This window comes from Salminus brasiliensis, chromosome 5, assembly GCF_030463535.1.
Source record: "Salminus brasiliensis chromosome 5, fSalBra1.hap2, whole genome shotgun sequence".
Classification (NCBI taxonomy): domain Eukaryota; kingdom Metazoa; phylum Chordata; class Actinopteri; order Characiformes; family Bryconidae; genus Salminus; species Salminus brasiliensis.
In genome coordinates this window covers 36,070,454-36,094,591 of record NC_132882.1, presented here as the reverse complement: position 1 = coordinate 36,094,591, position 24,138 = coordinate 36,070,454, and the positions used below count along the sequence as shown (strand labels likewise).

The following is a 24,138-nucleotide window of genomic DNA, read 5'->3' as shown; positions in this document are numbered from 1 at the left end:
GGCACTGTCTTCTGTGTTGCAGCAGATAATCTAGCAGCTCATGGATTAGCAGGCTTTGTCCAGTCTTTTAGGTCAGAATATGTGTGCAGGTTCTGCCTGGCTACCCAAGACCAGTTTCGATCTCAGGATGCTTCTGAGGGTGAATTTGTTTTGAGAACCAAAGCAAGCCATGACCTGAATGTCCAAAATGTCACCCAGGGAGAATGTGGCAACAAATTTGGGGTGACAGGAGACTGTGTCTTAAGACAAAAATTGAATCATTTTCATCCCATCACTGGTTTCCCCCCTGATATTCTTCATGACTTTTTGGAGGGGATTGTGCCAGTAGAGTTGGCTTTATGCATTCAAGAAATGATCCGTCTTAAGTATTTCACTCTTGACTATTTGAATAATAGAATTGTGTCATTCCCATATGAACATGCAGACAAAGTTGATAAACCAAAGCCAATTGTGAAGACCTATGCTTCGAAAATGACCATAGGTGGTAATGGGCATGAAAATGCTGCCTTACTCCGGCTACTTCCCTTAATAGTCGGTAATGTAATTCCAGAAGGAGACGGTGCCTGGGCTGTGTTAATGGAATTAAAAGACCTGCTGGAGCTAGTCTTGGCCCCATCTTTTACTGAAGAAACAATTCAGTATTTACAAAGTAAAATTAGGGACCACCGACAGATGCTACTTGAGGTGTTTCCCCAGTTTAGACTCCGGCCAAAACACCATTACATTGAACATTACCCAGAACTGATCAGATGTTTTGGTCCTCTGGTTCACTTGTGGACCATGCGATTTGAGGGTAAACACCGCTTCTTTAAGCGGGTTGTACATGACACTCAAAACTTCAAAAATGTGCTCAAGACACTGGCTGTCAGACACCAGTATATGATGGCTTACTATCTTAGTGCTCCAGCGTTCTTCAAACCACATCAGCAAGCATCAGTTGTGACTTCTGTATTGGTTTCAACATTGCCTGAAGTCGCACAGCATTACATTAAACTGAAAACTGACAGTAATTATATATACAGAACATCACGGGTTACCATTGATGGTACTGACTTTTTTGTTGGCACGTTTGTTTCTACAGGTGTGGAGGGTGGATTGCCTCAGTTTAGTAAGATTCAAGATATCTTACTTGAAAATAATGACGTGGCATTTCTTTGCAGACAGCACAAGTCCAATTATATATAACACATAAGGGCATATAAATTGGCTCCAGATGAACTGACTATATGCACTGTGTCAGAATTGAATGGCATCTGTCCCCTTTCTGCTTATAGTGTAGAAGGGCAGTTGCTGTTGACCACAAAGAGGTTTCTGCCAGTACATTGAAAAGGTATGGCTTCCTCCACCTATTTTTTTTTTCTCTTTATCCATTCCTAGCAAAGAGTAGTTTTCACACAAGAATAAAATAATGCACAACCAACTTGTAAATTATATTAAGTGATTTATCTGAAGATAGTGTTTCATTGTTTGCTTCCCATAGATGGCAGAGTCTGACAGAATGTTATTAAGAGTCTTCATTGCCACAGATATTGCCCACAAGATGGTGCTTGCAACACGGCCCACTTCAGTGGAAGAGCTAATCACCATAACACGAGAGAAATTCAAACCTCATCTTGATTTTGACTTCACTCTACAATACGAAGACCCTGACTTTGGAGGAGAGCTCTGTGTTCTGTCGGACATTACAGAACTTCCACAGAAGGCTGTACTAAAAATTCTCAGATCAGAGAGTGATGCTAGCTCAACTGGAACCTCGGATACAGAATTGCTCCCCCATGCCCTGGCACGTATGCAGGCATGGCCTGATGTGTTTCCAGTTCCCCTTTTTTCTTATGATGTTGAGTACTGCCTCGAAGCTGGAAATGCACAATATCAGAATGATAGAAAGATGTTGAAACTAACAAGAGCTCAAAAGCATGACATCTTGGAGAACATGGCCAAAACCATGCACTCTTTCAAGGCTTACCCTAGTGATAAAGAAATCGCAAGAGCTGCTGAAGCTCTTGTTACCAAACATCCTTGCCTTACAGAGCCAGGAAGTCACTGTGGGTGGTATGGCTGGAAGATTAGCCTAAAATTTAAGATGGGTAACTATCGCACCAAGCTGAGCAGGTCTGGATGTGATGAGGTGGCTGTTAACTCTGGTAAGAGGAGCCGAAATAACCCAGAGAGTGAGTCACCCCACTGCAACATCAAAAGACCTCGTCGAGCAGAGGTGAACTATCTACCAAATTTCCCAAGAGGAGAGGATGCCTCAAGTCTGGAGCGACTAAGAGTGCAAGTGGTAGAAGAAGTATCAAAGATGGATAAAAATCTACAGATGATAGAGAGACTAATGCAAACTACATATGCATTACGCCGGAAACAAATAATTGCCGACAACCCATCCCAATCTGTCAAGGACCTTCTGGAAAATTGGCCTGCGCTTCGAATAGAGTCACAGGTAACTTTTTCTTAACTTTCTTGTTACATTTATCCTCATACTGGTATTTGTAGAATCAGATTTCTAGAAAATTTTATTGAAAACTTCTTTATTGCAATCTTCTGTACTCCAAGGTTTGTGATGTGATAGGAATTCCAATTTATAAACAAATTTTAAATGCAGATTGTAATGTACTGTAAAACAACAAATTATACAATTGAACATTAATCTTATTTGTATTTCTATGCCTGAATGTTTAGGTTTGTGCAGAATTTCACAGGATCACAAATATCAACTTGCGAAGCAAGTTCTATGCAGAGTTGGACAAACATACACCGAGGTTATTGGCTGTCTACCGGCAGAAGGCTGCACGTACTGGCAAGACTGCGGAAGCTCTGAGGAGCATATTTAGTGCTTATGATCTTCTGGTATGTGACCACATTTAGTATTAATTTTAACAAAGATATTGCACAAATTTTATGCTTCTTCTGTTTTTTCTTCTGCTTCCCCTGTTTCTTCCTATCCTGCATCTACTGCTGCTTCTGTTGTTTTACTCTTCATTTGTTTCTTCTCATTCCCTCATCTAATCTAAAGAGTTTCACATCTATTTACAGGAGCAATGTGATGTAAACCACAGACGTACTGCTGCGCTTCGAGCCCTCCCTGTGTTCCTTTGTGAAGATGACTCTGCTTTTTTCAGGACTTGGAACGTAAGTTACTAAATATGTACAGGGTTAGTCAAAAGTTGCAGGATACCCTTTTATTAAATGGTCACCATATATTATTACTGAAATAAATGGTGTCCTTTTATTTCAGTACAAGAAGTATTTTTGCTCTCAACAGTAATTGTTCAATTTTATGTCTTGGGACACTTTGTGCCACTACTTAACCAAAAATATTAAAAAATCTATAACCCTCATGTTTTACATTTGAAGACATCCCACCAACACCACTGAATCTTGTATGCTTGTTCTGCTTTGGAAAGAAAGCATAAGTTGGAAGAAAGAAATCAAAGATTGGAATTATTGTTGTATGTGTGTTTACTATTTTGTTTGTTTTTGTTTAATTTATTTTTCAGACTGAGAAAGAGAGTGAACCGGACATCGCAGACTTGGCAGTTGGTCTTCTCACCATGGTGAATGAAGACCCAAGTTCCCCTGTTCAATTCAGCCCTGCAAGGATTGCCATTGTGCTGGAAGGTGATATTGTGCTGAATGACCTTTCTTATTTGGCTGATGCTTTTCTCATGTTACTTGGTTTAATGTATGCATTAAACATCTGCTATCCAAAAAAACTGATCCACACCTTCCACTTCATTCAGAAAGTCATTATGGGCTTGGATGACTTTAAACCACTAACACCCAGGCTGCTAAATCTAAAAAATGACCTGCTAGGGAGGGTGTAATTGGCGAATGATACACTCCCTTTTGATGGGACTTTTGTAGGTTCTGCCTGTTGTAAATTCCTGTTGAAGCATCACCTTTCTATGCTCTGTTAGATAAACCTGCTGTTGTGGTAAGTTTTTTTTTTTTTTTTTTTTTTTTTTTTTTTTTCTAGATTGCATTACCACCTCTTTAAATTCCAAGTTCCAAAAATTGTTCTGTTGGAGAGTCACAAATATGTTCAGAAAATATGCCAGTTTTTTTTTTTATTATTGTTGCCATGGTACAGGCCATTGTACACAGAATTGTTACTGCACAGGTACACATTACTAAGCATTAAGGGCTTAACTAAACATGCTTAACATATTTTGTTTAATACTATATTTTATTTTATTGTATTTTATGGAATATTTTTTCAGTTTATTGTATGCAGAGCAGCCCTATTAATACATGGCTAGGCCTGTCACGATTGCTGTAATGTATTGTACTATATACTGGCCCAAAGATTATTGCAATAGTAAAATAATAAGTTATTTTAAGGCAAATGTATGTGACAGATATAATGATAATATAATGGCATGATAATGCAATTAAACCCTTTTAAAGAGCAATGTACTTTTAATAATTATTAATATTAAGAATTTGTGAGTGGAATATAAGTAAATACTCATTATGCACAAGTTAAGCAAATAAAATGAAACCAAAAAAGCTGACATACTTGCTCCTCATTTGCTTTATTCATTAAACCCATTGTACCATTAGTCAATGTGATTATTGTGACAAGCCTATGCAAAGCCATACATTTTTTTTTTTTTTTTGGTTTAAATGGTGTAATGTGTTTTGACTTCAGCAAAGTTTTATTGTACCTCAGAATGGGTTTTATATATTTGTTGAAATGAGTGGTTTATGACTTGCATCCTGGTTACTGATTTGCTAAAATAAAATGTTAATTTTAGCAGATTAACATTTCCTTGTTTTATATTTATTTTTTGTGAAGGTATTTTGAGTTAAGTTAACTCAATTACTTTGTGGTAATTAGTTTCCTCAAATGTTTTAAGTAAAGTATTAGTCAAGTATGAGTATTTTCTAGTTGAAATGTTTGAGTAAATGAAAAGTGTGTCTGACACAATATTTCTAATTTAAACTTAATACAACTTTTTGAGTATTCCAAACTATTACAGTATACATTTTTTGAGTTCATTAAAAGTAGTTTAGTATAGTTAAGAAAACATTTAAATATTAAGTACAACATATACAGTTATTTTAAGTAAAGTTAGACTGAATTTAAATAGTTCTAAAAATGTAATAATATTGAGTACAAGATAATAAGGTTTATAAATTTCAGTGCACATAAAAATGTTATATTCTTTGCACTTAAAATAAGAGTTTGTCTACTTAAATAGTTTGTGGTAATCAGTTTCCTCAAAAAATTTGAGTTAACTGAACTTATTCGGGTTTACAGTGTAGTGATTCTGTTGATCCTACAAGAGCTCACAAAGCAGCAGGTAAATTGACTTATGTGAAAAGACAAAAATGGAGTCTTATTTGAGGAACTTTAGGTTCTAATACTCATTGCAAGTTTTTCCATGGTTCCATTTTTTATATATTCATGTTGTGTGTAGGTTTTACTCCTTACAATTAACTTGCTCCACATATGGCTATTGGGATAAACTTTACAGAGAGGACTCAGAGGGACACAGGCAGCATTTCTGAATGGACTCACACCAAGAACTTCCCTGGTTTAGACTTTCATTTCACAAGGAAACACCCAGGATTTATAAACTGTCTTCAGAAAGAAGGACATCTGAAGTACAAACACCTCACTAAGAGCTATCCAGCTCCTGTTTTAGGATTATTCCAATAGACAAAGTATGAAAGAACCATTAAAAGAACTGGTGGATGTTTGTATGTTTTGTGGTGTTTTCAGTGGGTTTGTGGTGCAGTAAACTAAATAACACTTAGTGGATGATTCTCTCTGCATTTTTTTCTTTTTGATTTCAAGACGACTTACAAAGCCGCAACCATTACAACGTGTACAAGACCTGATCCAAGTTGGACCGTCAGTGAATTGTCACAGTTCATTTGACTCAGACAAGAACAACACTGGACTGCAGTCAAGCATGTAAGGAGGTACTTAAAGGCTTTAACTGATCATGGCCTGTGTTACCAGAAGAGAGGAGAGAAACTGAAGCTTGAGGCACACAGTGATGCAGATTCAGCATCAAATACAGAAAACAGATGAAGCACAACAGACTCCAGTTTTAGTCCAACTAAAGACGGTCCTCTTACTCTCTGCTCGGTCTACATGTGAAGGAGAATATATGGCACTGGCTGCCACCATTCAGGAAAGCTTGTGCCTCACACAGCTACTAAATGTCATGAACAGTGATCACTGTAATATGCACCTGTGAAAATATTGGAAGACAACCAAGAAGCAATCGTTCTTTCCATGAACCCTGTATGTTGATAAAGATGAAGACACGTCCACATTAGACACCACTTCATTAGATCAGCGCTCCATGAGTGTAAAATAACTGAACACTGTCCCACAGCAGATATGGTGGCAGATGTTATGACAATGCCTGCAACTAAGCTAAAGCTGGAGAAAGTTAAGAGCTTTGTGTTTGGGATGTAAACAGTTAAGTATTGTGCTGTGGAATGCCATGTACAGTGTGAGAACAAGTGAGGCTCGACTTAACTGATGATTTACACACCAACCATTTTACACAGCAATTTACCTAAAGAACTCTTCACAACAGAGCCTTAAACAGCTGTATGAAACCACCTCCATACGACATGCTGACAGGGAGAAAGCCTAACCTAGACTCAAAGTGTTAAAGGGAATCTTTGTAGGGTAAGAACAGACCATCATACCTAGTCTACTATCCAGACACAGAGAAAGTCCATAAACACAGACTGGTGAAATTTCTTACAGAGTGTGTTACTGAACACCAAACCCAGACTGACCAGTCAATAGCAGATGATTGCCCAAAGCCAACCATGTTGATCAGATTCCAGAAAAGGTTCAAGAGTCTCAAGCCGATACTAAAGACATGGTACACACTTTTCAAACAGAGACAGGAAAGAACCTCAGTATTCAGCTGACTGTGGGTCAGATATTAAAGACCAGATACTGACCAATACTGACTACTGTTACAGGGTCTGTAATGTACCACAGATCTTCAAAGAAGTGTTCAACAAAATCACAGTATTGGGTTGAAGCAGATGACCTTCAGCTCCACCAGGTGGACGTTATAACATCCTACTTGAATGCTTTAATTAATTGTGAGATGTATATGGAGCAACCAGAGGTAAATACAGGTGAAAAGGTTTTCTGTAAACTGAATAAGTCACTGTATGCTCTCAAACAGTCTGGAAGAACCTGGAACAACATGTTGTCTGATTATCCAGATGAAAATAACTTTACACAGAAGCTAGATGACCACTGGGTCTACAACAACCCCCCTGAACACAGGTTTAGATGTTCATCATGAAGTACAGTAAGCTAGCTGTGATGCTGTTGGTTATCATGATCACAGGTGTGTATTTATTGTCTCAGGAACAGACTGGCTCCTTTACGAGTGTGTTGCTACAGTATCTGTACATAAAGGCTCTATATAACATGACATTGAGGTCAGAAGACCATCATGAACGCTAAAAGCCTCCACAAACTTCCAGAGGGGCTGATTCTATGTCCCCCACCAATGTGAAAATCCCTCCTAGGCCTTGATTCAGAGCTCTGTATTCACTAGGTTTTGATCAAGGTTCACAGAGACATCGTGAACTAAGGAGCTGATCAGTCAGAACTTCACTGACTGTGACTTCTTTAGGGGCGAGAGATCCTATATTTAACAGCCCAGATTCAGTACAGGAGCTGCTTGTACTCGGAGAGCAGAATGAATCTGGATCAATTCTAATAAAGTTGATAAAGAGGATTTTCTGACTTTACGATTATAAATCATGCGGGACACAGACACAGTCTCCATACTGCAGGTTAGTCTGAAACACTATGAGTGACTCTGATATTTTACTTTTAATACAAGCAGAGAAATCACAGAATTAATGCTGATAAAATCAAGGAAATCCTCTTAAACTGACCTGACTGGTGGGACTGGGAAGGGCCGGTCAGTCCTGGAGTAGCAGCTCCTCGATGTTCCCGGAGAGAACGACGGACCCCAGGCAGCTCGGGTGAACCTCTCTGCGGAAGAGGACCTGCCGCCCCCCAAAGATCTCCCAGAAAAATCAGCCCTCGACTTTTCCGACCACGCCGACGCCCCCAGACCCTCTCCGGTGCGGGAGTGGAGGTGACGATCCTCGGGGTCTTCCGCTCCGGTAGCGCTGGAACTGAGACCGTCGCGTTGGAGACGTCGCGGGCTGCCTCTGGCCTCGTCTTCCGTCGGTGGAACTCGGACTGTCGGTCCAGCTGGACGAGCTTCAAGCTGAGCGTCTGGAGAGCTCGTTCCTCCGCGGTCTCCATGTTCCTCCACAGTGAACAGACAGAAACACAGACGCCGGTCAGTGAGACAGAGGACTGTACAGTAACACAGCCAGCTGCTGTAATCCTCGAGCTCTCTGCTCCCTAAGATCAATCAGACAGAGCTGAGAGTAAAGACTATAAAGGAGAGTCGGTCGCTCGACGCTCTGAGTCGACTCATGTCTCGAACAGCGATTCAGAGACTCGCTCAAAATACCGGAAATCACGTGATCGCTGGAAACGGAGCTTCGTTACGTCACTGAAACAAATCACGTGCCAAGGCGCGTCAGTTCCCCGGTCCCGCTGCAGACCCGAGCACAAGGAGCTGAATATAAACTGAAATATGAACTTAAATAAAATATAAACGTATAAAATCAGTGAATTTGATTGACTTTCATTTTAAGAGAAAACAGAACATGAACATAGTTTTTATTTGAACATCAGGTGTTGTTTCCAAACCGACAGAAGAGATAAAAGTCCTTGACAAACCTCCGTATTCGAGGGTTTTTAACTGGAGACGACGTGAAATGTCCTCTAATAAAACATTAAAAGGAACAATAAGGACTAAATGACAGCAATCGTTAAAAATGTCTACCACAGTCCAATTTCCAAACACTGGAGAGAGGGGTCTGCCCCGCCCCCTCAACCCCAGACCCGCAGCTCGAGCGGGTTGCCAGGTTGAGGACACTGAACCTGCAGGAACGAGCGCCAGACGAGTTCAATAACTTTTACAATGACAAGCGACGACGAGTCATATTCTGTAAGATGATCAGTAAATATACTCGCTTGATCTGTTTTTATTGTCTGTTCATTATAAACCAGCTCATGAGGATTTTATAGAACTCTGTCAACTGTTAGCGAGCTGGATGCAGCGCTGCCGGCTTTATCCAGAGCCAAGCTCGTTCTCCTGAACACAAAAGCCCACTGCTCCTAAAACACACTCTGGAGCTGGAGTTACTCATTTACACATCCTGACAACATACTGCTCAGTTTAACAGATCATATACACACTTTTCTCCGAGTAGTAGCTGCTGTAGACCTCAGTTATGAAGGGCCCTCACTGGAGCTTCACCACACAAACCTTCTGGACACAGGAGCATCATCAGGGCTTCCAGCTCTTCAGCTTTCATTCATCACCAGCTCCCTCCATTTCATGTAGTTACTGTTACACATCAGTTTATTTCAGACTGTCTTTACCCTGATTTACACTTATAACATTGTTGTTTGTTGTTAAAATAAAGTCTAATTATTAATGAACAATTCTGTTGTAACAAAGTATGACTTATGAGTTGATGAAAAAGTCAAGATGAAAATGAACAATTTAATAAACAGTTATATGCATTTCCTATTTACAGAGTAATAAGGGTTTATAAGGGTAAGTAAGTAACAAAATGGTAATCACATTGTTTAAAATGGTTATGATCAACATGATTTACAGTATTAAAAAAGTGAAAATTTCATAGTATATCATTAATAAAACCAGAAATGCTGAGATCAGTATACAAACTCCAATCAGTGCAACAACCTTATTATAAAAATAATGCAAAACAAGGTATAGCAACAGATATGACTAAATATAATACATAAAAATATGTAAAACGGACTTTAAAGGGACTTTAGAGATGTGCAGCTCTTCCTCCAGTGGGAACTGCTGCTCATTAGTCTGTCTGGAACGCTGCACTGTGGAGAATAACTGAAGTTATTACTACTATTATAAATGTAGTTATTGTTTTGTGGGCTAGTTCTTCAACACAGTGTGATGTAGAAAAGAAAGGATAGTTTATAGCTGTGGAGCATACGGTCAAGCCTGGGTTTGCCTGAGTTCCTCTATGGTTGTTGCGGGACAGGTAGAAGCAGGCCAAACCTTCTGAATTCATCAGGGCGAAGCGACCTCAGTCTGGGTCTTCCCCTGCAGTCATGAAGCAGCAGCTGTAAGAATCAAATTATAACAAACTGTTTACAAAGACGAGGAACATATTCCTCATCTGGGCTGTCATCACCTTTTCCTTTTCTCCCTGATCATCTGTTCCCCAATCAAAACTGTGAAATGTGAGATGAGTAAATACTAGGAATCACACTACAAGTACATTTACTTCTACATTACTACTCAAACAATAATCACAACTTCCTGAGCTCACTGATCTCATGTTCATTCATGTTCAGGTTTTCGTTGTCTTGGACTCTCCTATCCAGACAATATGATAAAGAATTATACACTGTCAGCATAGGTGTGGACTGCAGCTACTATTTTCTCTGTGTCAAGTTCAGTAATAAACTATAGTTACCTCTTCTCCAAAGCTTCAGAGACATCCATGGTGCTCTCCAGACCTTCAAGCCCTTCTTCTATATATGGTAGATCTTCTCTATAGAGATAAAACTGTTCTGTTTGTGAAAATGTAGGCCAGCAGTAATACTGTATTTCTGTATTGATATTAGGATCTATAATTCACAATGTGGTCTGAAATCATATTAGTTCAGATCCTGAATACTGACCGGTCTGAAAGTGCTCCACTTGATGGACACCCAGTACTGGACAGGGGCATCAAATGATGCTTCCTCTACTGCCTCTTACTAGGGGTGGAGGTGCTTGAACATTCAAAGCTAAAAAGAAAATCCCATAATCAACTTATTTACACAGAAAAGTAAACATCATTTCACCACAATATCAAACCTGAGTGATCTCTACTAAAAGGGCTTTATGGACTCTTTTAGATACGACGGATAAACAGCTAACGTCTGATAGACTACTGTGCTCACGACTGAAAGATTATTTTCCACGATTCTGAACAAACGAGCACAATTTAAACGATGGAATAAACAATAAGATGTAGATGGGATTATATAATACACTTACACCAAGCAATTAACATTAAAAACACAATAAAACATTATAAATACCAAGTTATCTGACTGCACTGATGAAATGCAGAAAGTCCAGGTAGGATGAAATTATGGCCGGACCGCCAAGCACATGAGTCATGACGTAATAGTGAAGCGCGCATGCGCAGTAAGCCTCTGTAGGACAGTAGCTGGGCAGCTCTAGTCTGGAGCACTTTAGCTACCTAGCTCTCTCAAACACGCGCTGCCTTCATAACCCAGCTGCACTCGGACCACTGGGTAGAAATGAAGCTCTCCAATGTTTAAAGCACTGAAAAAGCCCATCTCTACTAGTGGCTGTAATAAATGATCTAGATGAGGTTAGCTAAACTTAGCTGAAACTCAGTGCTCACCTGTTCAGGAGAAAATCAGCCAGTTCGTCCGTTTTGAGTCCTTCTGGGCTCTAAGCTGTCTCCATCGATCAAACGCATCGCCAGTATTTCCTCTCGTGTTACTCCGTCTCTGCTCATGGAGCTTTTTAGACGAATGCCGAGGCTTTTTAGGTTGTGGAACATCTAATGATCCAGGTCCAGGTCGCTTCCTCGCCTCCACGGCTGCAGCTCGCTGTGTTTCCTTGCTGTTGTTTTTCCTGATCTGGCAACCCGGGGTGTGGCAGTAGGACTGGGGGGTGTGGCAGTAGGACTGGGGGGTGGGGGAGTGGGGCAATGGGCGTTTCATTGGAGAAATGGTGCTGAGCTCGCTAATGCAGGTGAGGGCTCTTCATCTCTGTGAGAGCAGCTGAGCTTGAGGACTAGCTAGCTAACTACCATGTGTTCAGTGAAAGATCAGCATTTTTATTAATGGAAACACAAATAACTAAAGAAAGAAATCAACAGTTAATAGAAAGTCATTTGCATGAAATGATACAGAATTTTCTCTGTGGAGGATATTTCATTATTTTTACTTAGAAAACAAAGCAGGATTTCTCAGTCAGGGAGCTTAAGCTCATAGAGGAGGATTTTCTAATAAAAATGAGCCTCAGCTCTTTGTCTACTGGATAAGATTGACCTTTGGCTTAAGTTGTCCTGCTAATCTGAGAAATCCTGCTTTGTGAAATTCCCCCCAGAAGTGACTAAATGTTTACATAGGATACATCTGGTTTTGTTGGATGAACAGAATTACTGAAACATTTGATTGATTTTGTGGCTCTTGGTGTGCAGGTATTCCACCAATGCAGAGTATGTAATAGTGTGTATGTGCACTATATAAGGGAGAAGCCCTCAACACCTGCATTTGTAATTGGGTCTTGGGACATCCTAATAAAAACGACCCCAGTATGTGCGTTTGTGTAGTTCTGTGTCCTCCAGGCTCTCTGTGTGACAGTGGAATACGGCAGCTCAACTGTGACAGACTGAGGCTCTGCAAAATGCTCAGGACATCACATCTTGCACAAGGTCCCCTTCCACGAGAGACGTTCCTCACCAGCACTGTGAAAATTGGCAGTAGTTTAGTGTTCTGATGGACTTTAGTTTAGTTCATGAAGTAATGTGAAGGAAAGGACACTCTCCCTCTCTATGGAGTTCACTTTTATAAAGCAAAACACACAACAACGGCTTCTGCACTCGAGAGTCTAATGCAGTGTCTTTAATATTCAGCTTCCAATCACTCACTATTAAGGACACAGAAGCCGTTCACTCGAATAGAAGAGTGCACTTCTATATAGTGAGAAGGAATCCCTTTGGAATTGACCACATGGATGGAGCTTGGATGTCACCTTGTGGTCAAACTGATAAACTGCAAGAGTTATAAATAGATGCACATATTGACAAAATCTGAATAATTGGAATACATTAAAAATCTGTTTTAACAGCTTTTAGCTGTTGAGGCTTTTTAACAAAACTAACTGTAAAATAAAGTAATCTTTACTGACACAAATAGCAGAATCATCTGCAATTTAACAAAAAGACTTTAGTTATGCTGATATATCTCTGCCAAATACATCAAATATTGTCAATAATGCATTTACAAATTAAGAACTGCTAGAAAATATGTGAGCAAAGATTGTCTACCTTATGAGACGGTATAAATGATATTTGAACAGATTTGAACTTTGACTTTATTGATGAATTTGATTCATTTAAAGATTGAATTATTCAATAAGTGAAATTGATGTTTCTACAAACTGTGTAAAACCACAGAGTCAAAAGTTATTACCTGTGATTTATTCTTACATTTCTAATATTTAAATCAAGCATAAATGACCCATCCCCACATTCCCCAACACACACATAAAGGTATTACAGTCCAGCTGTGCAACATGTTGGGTGCAGATTCCTACCAGAAAATGATGACCCACCAGTTACAGCAGACATATGACTCTCCCATCATAAAGCTATGAACTCTGCAGATGTTTGCGGTTCCGGTGGACAGGTCGTACGCTCGCTCACCTGCTGTTTGTTTGTTTGCTCTCTTATTACTTGAAAAATGACTTGTTACTCCTAGTCCTCAGTTGATTTTCCTTCATCTTTGCTTTTGCTTATTTGCTTCTTATTTCTCTTAGCTGGTTGGTATTGTAATCTTTGTGCCAACTACGACCTCTTACTTCACGTTACTTCATCTTACCATCCGTCGATTGCGTTTCTGTGTGTTTGTTTACTTCAAGGAACATGGTGACCGCAGAGGAACGTGCTCTTCGGACGCTCAGCAAGGAGCTTGCCCTGCTGGACCAGAAGATTCAGTGGCTTTTGGAGAAGCAGGCCAAGGGAAATAGTAATTTACCAGTGTCACTCTCATATAGCTTATCAGATAAACCCTGCAGTATTGAGACTGTGTCTGTCCCTCATACAGTCCATTTCTGAGCATTACCTAATCATGTAGTCTTAAACCAGGATATCCGCCTGCCGCCTCGCTTTATGAGCAAAAATGTACCGTAACAATGTCTACAGCTAGTGTATTTATTAATAACCTTCCAGATTTAACCATCTCCAGCCCATCTCATCATATAGATCTTGAGCATGAAACAGATAATCTGCTGTCTGTGCTCCGCTCTAATCTTGACAATGTTGTGCCAATTAACATCAAACTAATTAGGGAGAAAAAGCTAGCGCCTTGGTATAATGACCATACGTGTACTCTCTACAGCTTGAATGGCATCATAGTCATGCAGAATGCAAAATAGTCTTAATTAAAGCCAAATCTTCATAAATCGCATCACTAATACACAATAACATACACAACCGCAGATTTCTTTTTAGTACTGTGATCAAACTCAACAGCAGTCACAGACACACTAACTCAGCCATTCCTGCTGACGTTAGCAGGATAAAATTAAAAACATTGGACTAAAAATTCATAGTTAGTCGCTGACCACTGCAGTGAATGTTGATGAATGGTGCACCAGCTTTAATGCACACTCTGAATATTTCCATCCGGTTACTGAAAGGACTTGGTTAGCATTATTAGCTCATTAAAGTCATCCTCATGTGTACTAGATCCTGTTCCAACACAGTTGTTTAAACAAGTTCTGACTAGGGTTATAGAAGCAGTACTGGCCATAGTTAACTCTTCCCTCAACATTGGCTACATACCTAAATCCCTTAATTCAGCAATTATCAAGCCTATTCTCAAAAAACCTAACCTTGACCCCAATGAGCGTTTCAGCTGCTGTGCACCTCCCTTCACAACAGTAGCATTTACAAGGTCTTTCAGTCTGGATTTAGACCCAACCACAGCACTGAAACAGTGTTACTAAGAGCCGCAAACGACCTCCTCGTTTCATTTGATAGGGGCTGCTCTACTATTCTTGTGCTGCTTGACCTTGGTGCTGCAGTTGACACCATAGATAATGCAGTTCTGCTTGACAGGCTTGAAAATACTGTAGGAATTAAAGGATCGGCCCTCACTTGGTTTAGATTGTATCTAACAGATCGCCACCAATGTGTTCTCTTAAATAATGAAAATTCCTCCTACTCAAAAGTACAATATGGTGTTTCTCAGGGATCAATCTTGGGTCCGCTACTGTTTACTCTTTATATGCTGCCGCTGGACAAAATAATCCGTAAACATGGTATTGACTTTCATTGCTATGCTGATGACACCCAGCTCTACTTATCAGCCAAAGCAAATGAGGACATTTGGTGAACAGACTGTCTTAAATACATAAAGAACTGGACGACTCACAACTTTCTTTTGCTAAATCCAGAAAAAAACAGAGGTCTTACTTATTGATCCAAAAATGCAAATATTGCTGTAGATTTAAATGGATTCTCAGTCATACCCAGTAGCACTGTAAAAACCCTAGAGACTCTGTCCTCTCATTTGATGCACGCATCTGTTACATAGTTAAAACAGCCTTCTTCCACCTACGTAATATTGCCAAACTGCGTAAATTGGCAAATCATGTAAATCAATAAAAAAAAGCTCCAACTAGTTCAAAATGCAGCTGCTAGAGTTCTCACTAGGGGCTCGAAATTGAGAGCATATTAGTCCCATTCTCTCGTCCCTGCACTGGTTACCATTTAAATTCTGCATTGATTATAAAACACTCTTTCTGACTAAGAAGTCACTAAATGGTTTGGCCTCACAATATCTTGGGGAACTTCTAAAACCGCTTTAGAAGAATCAACGCTGGAGGAGGAGCTTTCTCTTGTTTATCTTCTATCTCTTATTATGGCTCCCCAACTCTGGAATAGACTTCCTATTGGTGTTCGGGACTCAGACACACTCTCTGTGTGTAAATCCAGATTAAAAACCTACCTTTTTGCTCAAGCTTTCGGATAATCCATCAATGCACTGTACTGTTCTCCCTGCTGATGTAGCTTGTATGAATACTAACAGGTTTGGACTGTACTGCTCTCTGTTCACAGTCTCTCTAATCTACTTCCTTTACAGGCCGTACATCAGTCTAATCTGACATCTCCTGAACGCATCATCATCTTCTCCTTTCTTTTCTCTCCCCTATGTGCTGAGCTGCCCCCTGCTGTCTGCCTGTCCATTTATTGGATCCTATCATGCCATATTATCATATTTTCCTTGCCACTAGCTGTTGCCACTAGCTTGCTCAAAAGAGGCTTGGACCCGGATCTCTGTAAAGCTGCTTTGTGACATTTGTTGTAAAAAGTGCTATAGAAATAAAATAGAATTGAATTGAACTAGCTGACATCTCACCATTCCTTCCTCCCAGACAAACCTCACGTGAGCATTTTCACTAGGATTTCTAAATAGACCTACAAAGACAAATGAATTGCTGATCAGTCATCCACCTATAAAGTGTGCTGTAAATTTTACAGGTACAATTTGTCTGAATTTCGGGCTGCAGCTCTGGATAGAGTAAAGTAAGTTGAGCAGTTCTGCCTCATATGATGAAAATATAATATTAGGTTATTACTAAGACAGTCTAGAACACAGGTATAGCATGTTTAACATGGACTTGTGATGCAGGTAAGCTGTGGGTCCTGTGAATAATGATTTTTTTTAATGAATTATATAAACTATAGAGGAGCATTATTGGGAAGTCCTGGGCATGTCCCTGTTCACTAAATAAGGGCTTTGTTCTATAGGTTGTGTACTGGCAGTAATGAGTTAACTGAGCTCATCAGTTAAGTGATCAGAAATCCATTCTCTCTCCATTAGCCGATGAGTTCAGACTGATCAGCTGCTCCTCAAACCATTGATGAGTTGGATCAGCTGTGCTAAAGCAAAGAGAGCTGGAAAGTAAGCAGAGAGGGTTGCTTCAATGAGGGGAGTTGGGAATCATCAGTCTAGGCTTATGACAGAAATTTGGCCTCATAGAGTAAAGCATCGTCCTTCTAGACTAAACGGAAACTCAGTGTTTCCTGGTTTTAAAGGTTCTGGTGGAACTGGATGTGGAGATGAAGCTGGCTTACTGAGAAGCAATGTAGCTGCTCCACAAGGTGCTGTTTCTCAGGAGACGTTCAATGTTGATTTGTGGTGGAGGAGACTGTTGTATTACACAACCTCAAAGATGTGCCGTGCAGCTTTGCTATTAACTGAGTAAATGTTGAGTAAATGAGTCCACAAGCTAGGAAGTGTTCCTCTGAGTTTCTACAGTGAGTTGTGGTGAAGCTCACACCAGACCAAGCCTCTGCAGGAACACACGGATTAAGAAACATGATCAGAAGGTGCTGTAAAACATTTCTCCACTTGGTAGCCGTTAGCTATTAATGAATGAAATGGATATTTTAGGCTTTTGTTAGTTTTTGTATGTAAATGTAATTTTAGGTTGGTCAGTCTGCTTCATGATTAATGTGTAGAGTATTTTGATCTGTGTTTGTTGTTTAAAGCATATCTCTTATAGACTCTTCTAGTCTATGGTGTAATCTGTACTGCTGGACACACCAGACACACTAGATGGCAGCAAAGAGGAATAAACCGGGCGAGTGGGTGTGTGTTGGGTCAGGTGGGCACTGTTATTGAAATGGGCATGTAGCCACATTTCCGGACAGCAGGAAAATGGCAGGGATGGATGTATTTAGTGCTGTAGAGTGAATGACTGCACTCGTGTTCTGTTAACAGTCAGCGTTAATGAGCTGAATAGTTTCATCAGCAGTTTAACAGGTAAGGAAACAAGGTATTTCTCTCCTTTCAGACGTAGCTTTAATTTTACTAATAAAACCATAACTTTGATCAAAAATAATAAAAATAAAGTTGTTTTCATTTCATTTCATTGTTCTGCACAAACTAACGGTGATACCGGCTAATCATGGTTATATTATATTGATATATCAACATGCTTATATTGATCCCAATAATCTGCTGCTTAGTTAATAAGTGGAACTGGACTCTTGGTCCTGCACTGGTGAAAGAAATAGACCAGTATGAATTGATTAGTGCTGGTTTAGTTCTTCTCCAGTGTTTAACACTAGAAGCTCCGCGCCAGTCTGATCTAGAAACACAGAGCTCTGGTCATCTGACCGCTCTGACTACTCGCCCCACTGTTTAAGAGCTACTTCTACAGGCAGTGAATGAAATAGAAACAGCAGCCTGGGCAGTGCCTTCATTTTTAGAGCATCTGTTCGCTTCAACTAATTCACTGGAAGCAGCGACCAACGATTTAGCTCTGCTTTAATATCAGCTAGTCCTCTTCACTTCAACATGAGGTCTAGAAATAATGCTCACTATGAGATTCGCTCCTGTGGCTGGATCAACTGCTAGGTACCGAGAGTTTTTACTTAACTGGGAAACTTGCTTCCAGCAGCGAGCTGGAATTCACTATGAAGTACTAAAGCTCAGCTCTCTGGAGTCAGTTTAAACCTTTAATTTCTAACCAACTCATTTATTGGTTTTTATTTTAGTTATTGTATTTAATTCATTTATTTCATCTCATTCTTCTACTTTCATTTTCAATTTCCTTTAAATCAGTGCATTAGAAATATGATTCTTTTATTTGATCATTTTAATTCATTTAGCTGTACTTAGTTTTCTTTTCTTATTATTCTGATATTTACATTGTATAATTCTGTTGATTGTTACTTTGATCTACTTTATTTTTAAATGTTATTTTTTAATAGTTGACATATATAGTTGTCATATTTTTTATTTTCTCTCCATATTCTGGTTTTATTTGTGTCAGTTTTGTTTTGTTTTATTTTTCTTAATATCTTAATATTAAATCCTATTTTTATACCTTACTAATTAAACATTAGTTTGTTCATTTTATCATATAATTTACTCTTAAGCTTCTGTTATCTTGGTTTTCTTTTTAATGTTTTTAATTTATTCATTTACCTTCGTTCCTTTTAGATAAAATATATCAAATAAAAAATATTCTCCTCTTTCAGTCCTTGTCTGTTGTAAAAACTCTGTATTTTCCGAGTGGAAATAAAGGTTGATTGGTTGATTGATTAGTTGATTGTATTTTGTTTTAGCGGCCACCCAGAATGTAATAGCTGAATGAAGAATGGCACCAGCAGACCAGAAAGCGTACCTGTGCTGTTCAGCCCATTTCTAAACGAATGACCCTCCAAAAACCCTCACGCTTTAATAAAGATTCCTAAAGAGGGTCTTTGGAGTGATTTCATAGAAAAGCCAAAAGAACCCATCAATGGTTGTTTCTTTAAAGAACTATTTTAATAAATGAGAGGAGTTCAACCCAAAAAACTCCACACTTTAAAGAACCTCCACATAATCTAAAGGTTCTGGATCAGTTTATGACTCCAGTCTAGAACCATGTTTGAACCTTTATTGTACGTTATTTGGTTCTTCAAGCTTTAGGTTCCTAATATCCACATCTCTTTTACAAAAGAACAATTCCTTAAAAGAACCATCAAACCGTCCAGCAGGTCTGACCTCTCCACCTGTTTTCTCCACTTTTGGGGATCACAAACACCAGCAGAGGGTTTCAGTCATGAACAGGGAATAGCTAGAAAAAAGGAGAGACTGAAGTCTGTCCAGAATAAGCGCATGTGTTGTCCAGTGCAGCAGCTTAAACGTCTACCTGTAGAAGGTGTCCATCAGCTAATGTTTGGCAGGTCACTCTTTTCCAAGCATTACATACATATCCTTAGGTTTAAAATTCAAAAGAAAAAAAGGTATTGGAGTTTTATTAATCTTTTATATTATATAACTTTTATATTAGCGGGGTAATTCATTAACACTGAATTTCTGAATAAGTTTTTTTTTTTTATTAACTTAATTGCTACTTAGCAAAACTACCTCAAGCTAAATCAGTTATTTATTTCAATAATCTTCAGATTATTCGATTGTAAAAATAGTTGTTTGTCGCAGCCCTAATCTGCTGCAGCCTGAGAAGCTTAAAAATGATTAAAGATTTTATTTTAATTGAAGTGTTTGTCATTATTGAACAGTATGAATATTACTCCATTGAGTGTCATTTTAGTAAGAGAAGGAAATTAACATGTAATGTTTAATATCTCAAGTGAGTTTGTTAATGAACATTAAAGCACGTACATTTACTCATTTAACAAAACTAATAAATAGCCTTACTCTGCTTACAGGTCCAAGTCATCTCCTTTCAGTCCAACTTGAGTGTCAAGTAAAATAATAAAAAGCACAGTTTTACTTTTACACCTTTTACCTTTTTCAGCTTCATGTCAATGTAAAATATATAAACAAATTCCTAAATAAAATAAAAACTCAGATACAGAAAAGCTCATTTGTGTTTATTTACATTTGGGTTTTAGGCTGTGGCCAATCTACTGTGGTGAGAAGCAGTTTGACCAATGGTTGATGTAGACGCCCGCACATGTAGACCAATCGTGTTGGTGAGAAGGCGGGGCTTCAGCGGGCTGTTTAAAGCTGTATAAATCCACACAGACTGAGTAGCGACTGTAGAAAGAGACGCAGCCCTGAAATAAATGAGCACAGTTTTCACATCCCAAAAAGAGAACATGTCCGGTAAAAAGAGGACGTCTGCTCACCCTGCTTAACCAACCTCCACTTAGTCTGTCCTGATCATTTATATGATCATTAAATCAGGATTTCTACTGGAGTTTCCAGCTGCTGGTCTTCTAACACAGCTTTAACTCAGTCTGAGATTAAATCTGCTGGTCACTTCACCACATTACATCAGCGCCGTATTTTCCACTTACAGCGTCATTTTTAACATTTTTAAATTATACTGATATTGAATTATTCAATCGATGATTTTAAATGAATTTAAATGTATTAACAGTGGTGGCTTTTTAACAGATGTTTTTAAATTAAATTAAATTAAATTAAATTAATGTCTTTTGCACAGACGCTAGAGGGCGCCCCTGAGTGACTCCAAACAATGGGTTTATATGAAGCTGTTCAAAATTATAATTTATAAATGATTCATCATTTTTATACAGATAACAGCTCTCACTGTAACACAGAACAGAGGAAAACAACTCAACACACTTTTAATCAACAATTATAGGACTTCAGTGGTTTCAGTGGTAAAAAATGTTTTAATGCTTTTCTGGTCTTTCAGGCAGGAATTATCTTTAATTACTAAAGCAGAAGAAATTGTTACAGAAATTAATAATAAAAAAATGTAACAGCGCGCACATCCTGCCCTACAGGAAACAGATTTAGAGCAAAAACCGCTTCCATTCTGGCTGCTGAGTGCTGATTGACTGGTGAACTGATCTGCTTATCGGCTGGTCAGACTCACTGACGTCTTGAATTCTGTCTCATAAAAGATTAAAATGTGTGTTGAGCTGTTTTATGGTGTATTGTGTGGAGAACGTGAGCAGTTATCTATATCAAAATGTAGGATCGTTATTACTTTTGCACAAAAGCTCCATATGAACCCATTTATTTTGGACTTGCGGTTGAGCGCCCTCTAGTGTCCAAACAAAACAGAGGGCATAATCAAGTGGTTAATCCCTTTAGAATAATGTCTAATAGTGTAGGTCATATAAAGTCCACAATGGAGGAACTACAAGTTCTCTGTAACAGCAGCAGCAGAGTCACTGGACCTCCTCATTTATTTCATGATTAGCTTTGGTCAGTTACAGATGTCAGCTGCTAGACGGTGACAAAGCGACAATTACACTGGCCATACTCTTACAGACATACTGGATGCGGTCCCCAAATCGTTAGCTAATTAGGCCGCTGTTGCATAGGTTGCTTTATCATTTTATTTGGATCCCAATTATCTGCTGATCTTGCACAAGGTTAGCTCGATAGCGGATAGAAAAGTGCATGATAATTAGCTTTACCTGTTGGTATCAGCTTTAAATGCCAGAGTAGCAACAACAATATTACATTGTTGAAATAAAGATAAATAGCAACGCTTTATTGAGATAAAAACGTCTCAGTAATGATCATAAATTTTAATCTGGCATATGACAGTCGTGTATAGATGGGCAATTAATCACTGGCACGATTTTAACCAATGGAACAGTCAGGGGGATAGGATGGTACCGGCCGGTCTGACCTATTTACACCTAGTTGGGCCAAGTTTCGGTCATCTGACCGCTGAGTCCTTATACAAGGAAGCTTATAACGATCGCTAAATGGCTAGATGGCTAGATTCTTCCATGCACCATTCAGTTTGGTGTAGATATTCTCGATATGCCAGGTGAATGTAAACTGTAAATAATATTATAATTACATAATATATCATAATAAAAATATATTTTAGAATAATCCATTGATAGTATAATAACAAAAGTACATTTAAACATTAAATAATTGTTTACTGTTGTCAATAGAAATTTGGTTCCAAAAAATACCACTCCCCCTTTTATTACCATGAAGCTATAACACAAGTAAACGGCATTCTTTACTATTTACTATTTAAGTGGTGAAAAATGCACACAGACACATCAGTGGAACGCACCTCGCACCAGAAGGTGTTACAATATAAGAGCATCACAAAGACCAGAAACCTTTGAGAAACTGCCCTTCTAGAAAAAACAGCATACACCAGCAAACCAGACCAGCTTAAACCAGTTCAGACCATTTTAGATGAAGATGGAATTCATACTGGTCTAAGATGTTTGTTTCAGTCGCATGTTTGAATATTTTATTATAAACAGAATTTTAAGCCACAATAATTAAACTTTTCACAATCATCTTACATCAACTTTGAACATTTCGGACTCCAGTTATCAGACTTTAGACGTAAAAGTGTCTCGCTTGTAGTGAAGACGTCAGTGAGTGTGAATCACTTTACGGCAGCCGTCAGGAAAGTATACACCAATTTAACATAATTGTAATAATGGAGCTGCATGAGGGGTGTCTAACTCTTTTGAGGTAACGGGCTGCATTACACACAGCCCAATGTCAAGCAGGCTGGATTGATGTTATTTGAAGTTTATTATTTGGTGGGGGGATGCTTGGATGTTCAGGAATGAACAGCTCTCACACTCATTATTCTACAGTAGTAAAAGAACACAGTATCTGATTAGCCAGTGTTAGTTATCCAGACAGCTAACTGCTTGGGTATTTCCTCAGGTTGGAAAAGTGGAGATTTTCCACAGGTTTTAGGAGGCATCGTTGGCAGCTGATCATGAATAGGCTTTTATTAATGCTTTTGAAATTGATTAAAGATGAATGAAGATGACCTATGGCCCAAATATGTGGTGTCCTCATACTTTATTAAAACTACTGTAATGAGAGAAGTTGGAATGTGTTACTTTTTACCTCTGGAAATAGATGAAAACAGACCACTTTACACAGTAAACCCCAAATCTCAGAATCTCTTTATTCCGCCACCTGGGCTGCACTTCACGTTTCTTGTCCCTTTGTTTGGTGTTTGGTTTTGTTAATAAACCATCTTGCTTTGATTTCCATCTCTGTGAGTGTTCATCCCTTCAGGTCTGGCCGTACACGCCATGACACAAATCCAAATGTTACAAACCTCTCTGATTAAATAAAATCAGACCAATTCATTAAAAAATCACAATGTGTTTTTATAATATCTTGAAATAGAGTTTTATTTGGGTTTATATCTTTTCAACTTTTGCATATTTTTAAACATTTACTTACCGTCATCAACATTAAAAGAGTTGTAAGATGTAATAACTAAAAGTTTGGGAGAAGGACCACGCCCAATCTCCTTCTCCCTATTACAACTCTCCTCTCCACTCTCCTTCTTGTGACCATGGAAACTCAGACTGACTGACAGGGGGGAACCTGTCAGCCATGAGAGACGAGTAAGATTTTGATCAAAATCTCATTTAATCATGTGTTCCTCCTGATCATGGAGTAGATGTATTCAGCGTTACTGTTTATAAAGTTCTGTCCATATTTTACCACAGAACTGAAATATTGATTATTAAACTAAATATTAATATTCAAACAGAAGTAAGAGTAGCGTAGCTGTTGGGTGGTGTTGGGAAAACCATGACTCAGGGTGTTTTCTCCAAAATTGCAGTTAAGAAATAACTAAATTGTGGGAGGAGCAACAGGCCTGAAGCCCCTCCTCCCTAACCCCTTACATCTCTACCTCTACAAATCTGCGCAACCCTGCCCCCTCCCCTGTAACTTTCAGTCATCTGTCATCTATCATTCCTGGCTTCATTAATCAGAGGTGGGACTTGGCTTCCTACCACAATGCAGGAGGAGCCACCTGAACCCCCCCTTACAGT

The 24,138-nt window shown here is 38.9% G+C and overlaps 1 protein-coding gene across 1 annotated transcript; it reads left to right on the top strand.

Annotated features, from left to right (window-relative positions):
- The first annotated feature begins 2,052 nt into the window (after positions 1–2,052).
- On the top strand, positions 2,053–12,510 carry LOC140556623 (uncharacterized). The gene is made up of 5 exons (XM_072680703.1): positions 2,053–2,443; positions 2,683–2,850; positions 3,037–3,132; positions 3,501–3,621; positions 12,479–12,510. The coding sequence occupies exons 1-5, from the start codon at positions 2,084–2,086 to the stop codon at positions 12,508–12,510; spliced, it is 777 nt and encodes a 258-aa protein (XP_072536804.1). The 5' UTR covers positions 2,053–2,083.
- The last annotated feature ends 11,628 nt before the right edge of the window (positions 12,511–24,138 follow it).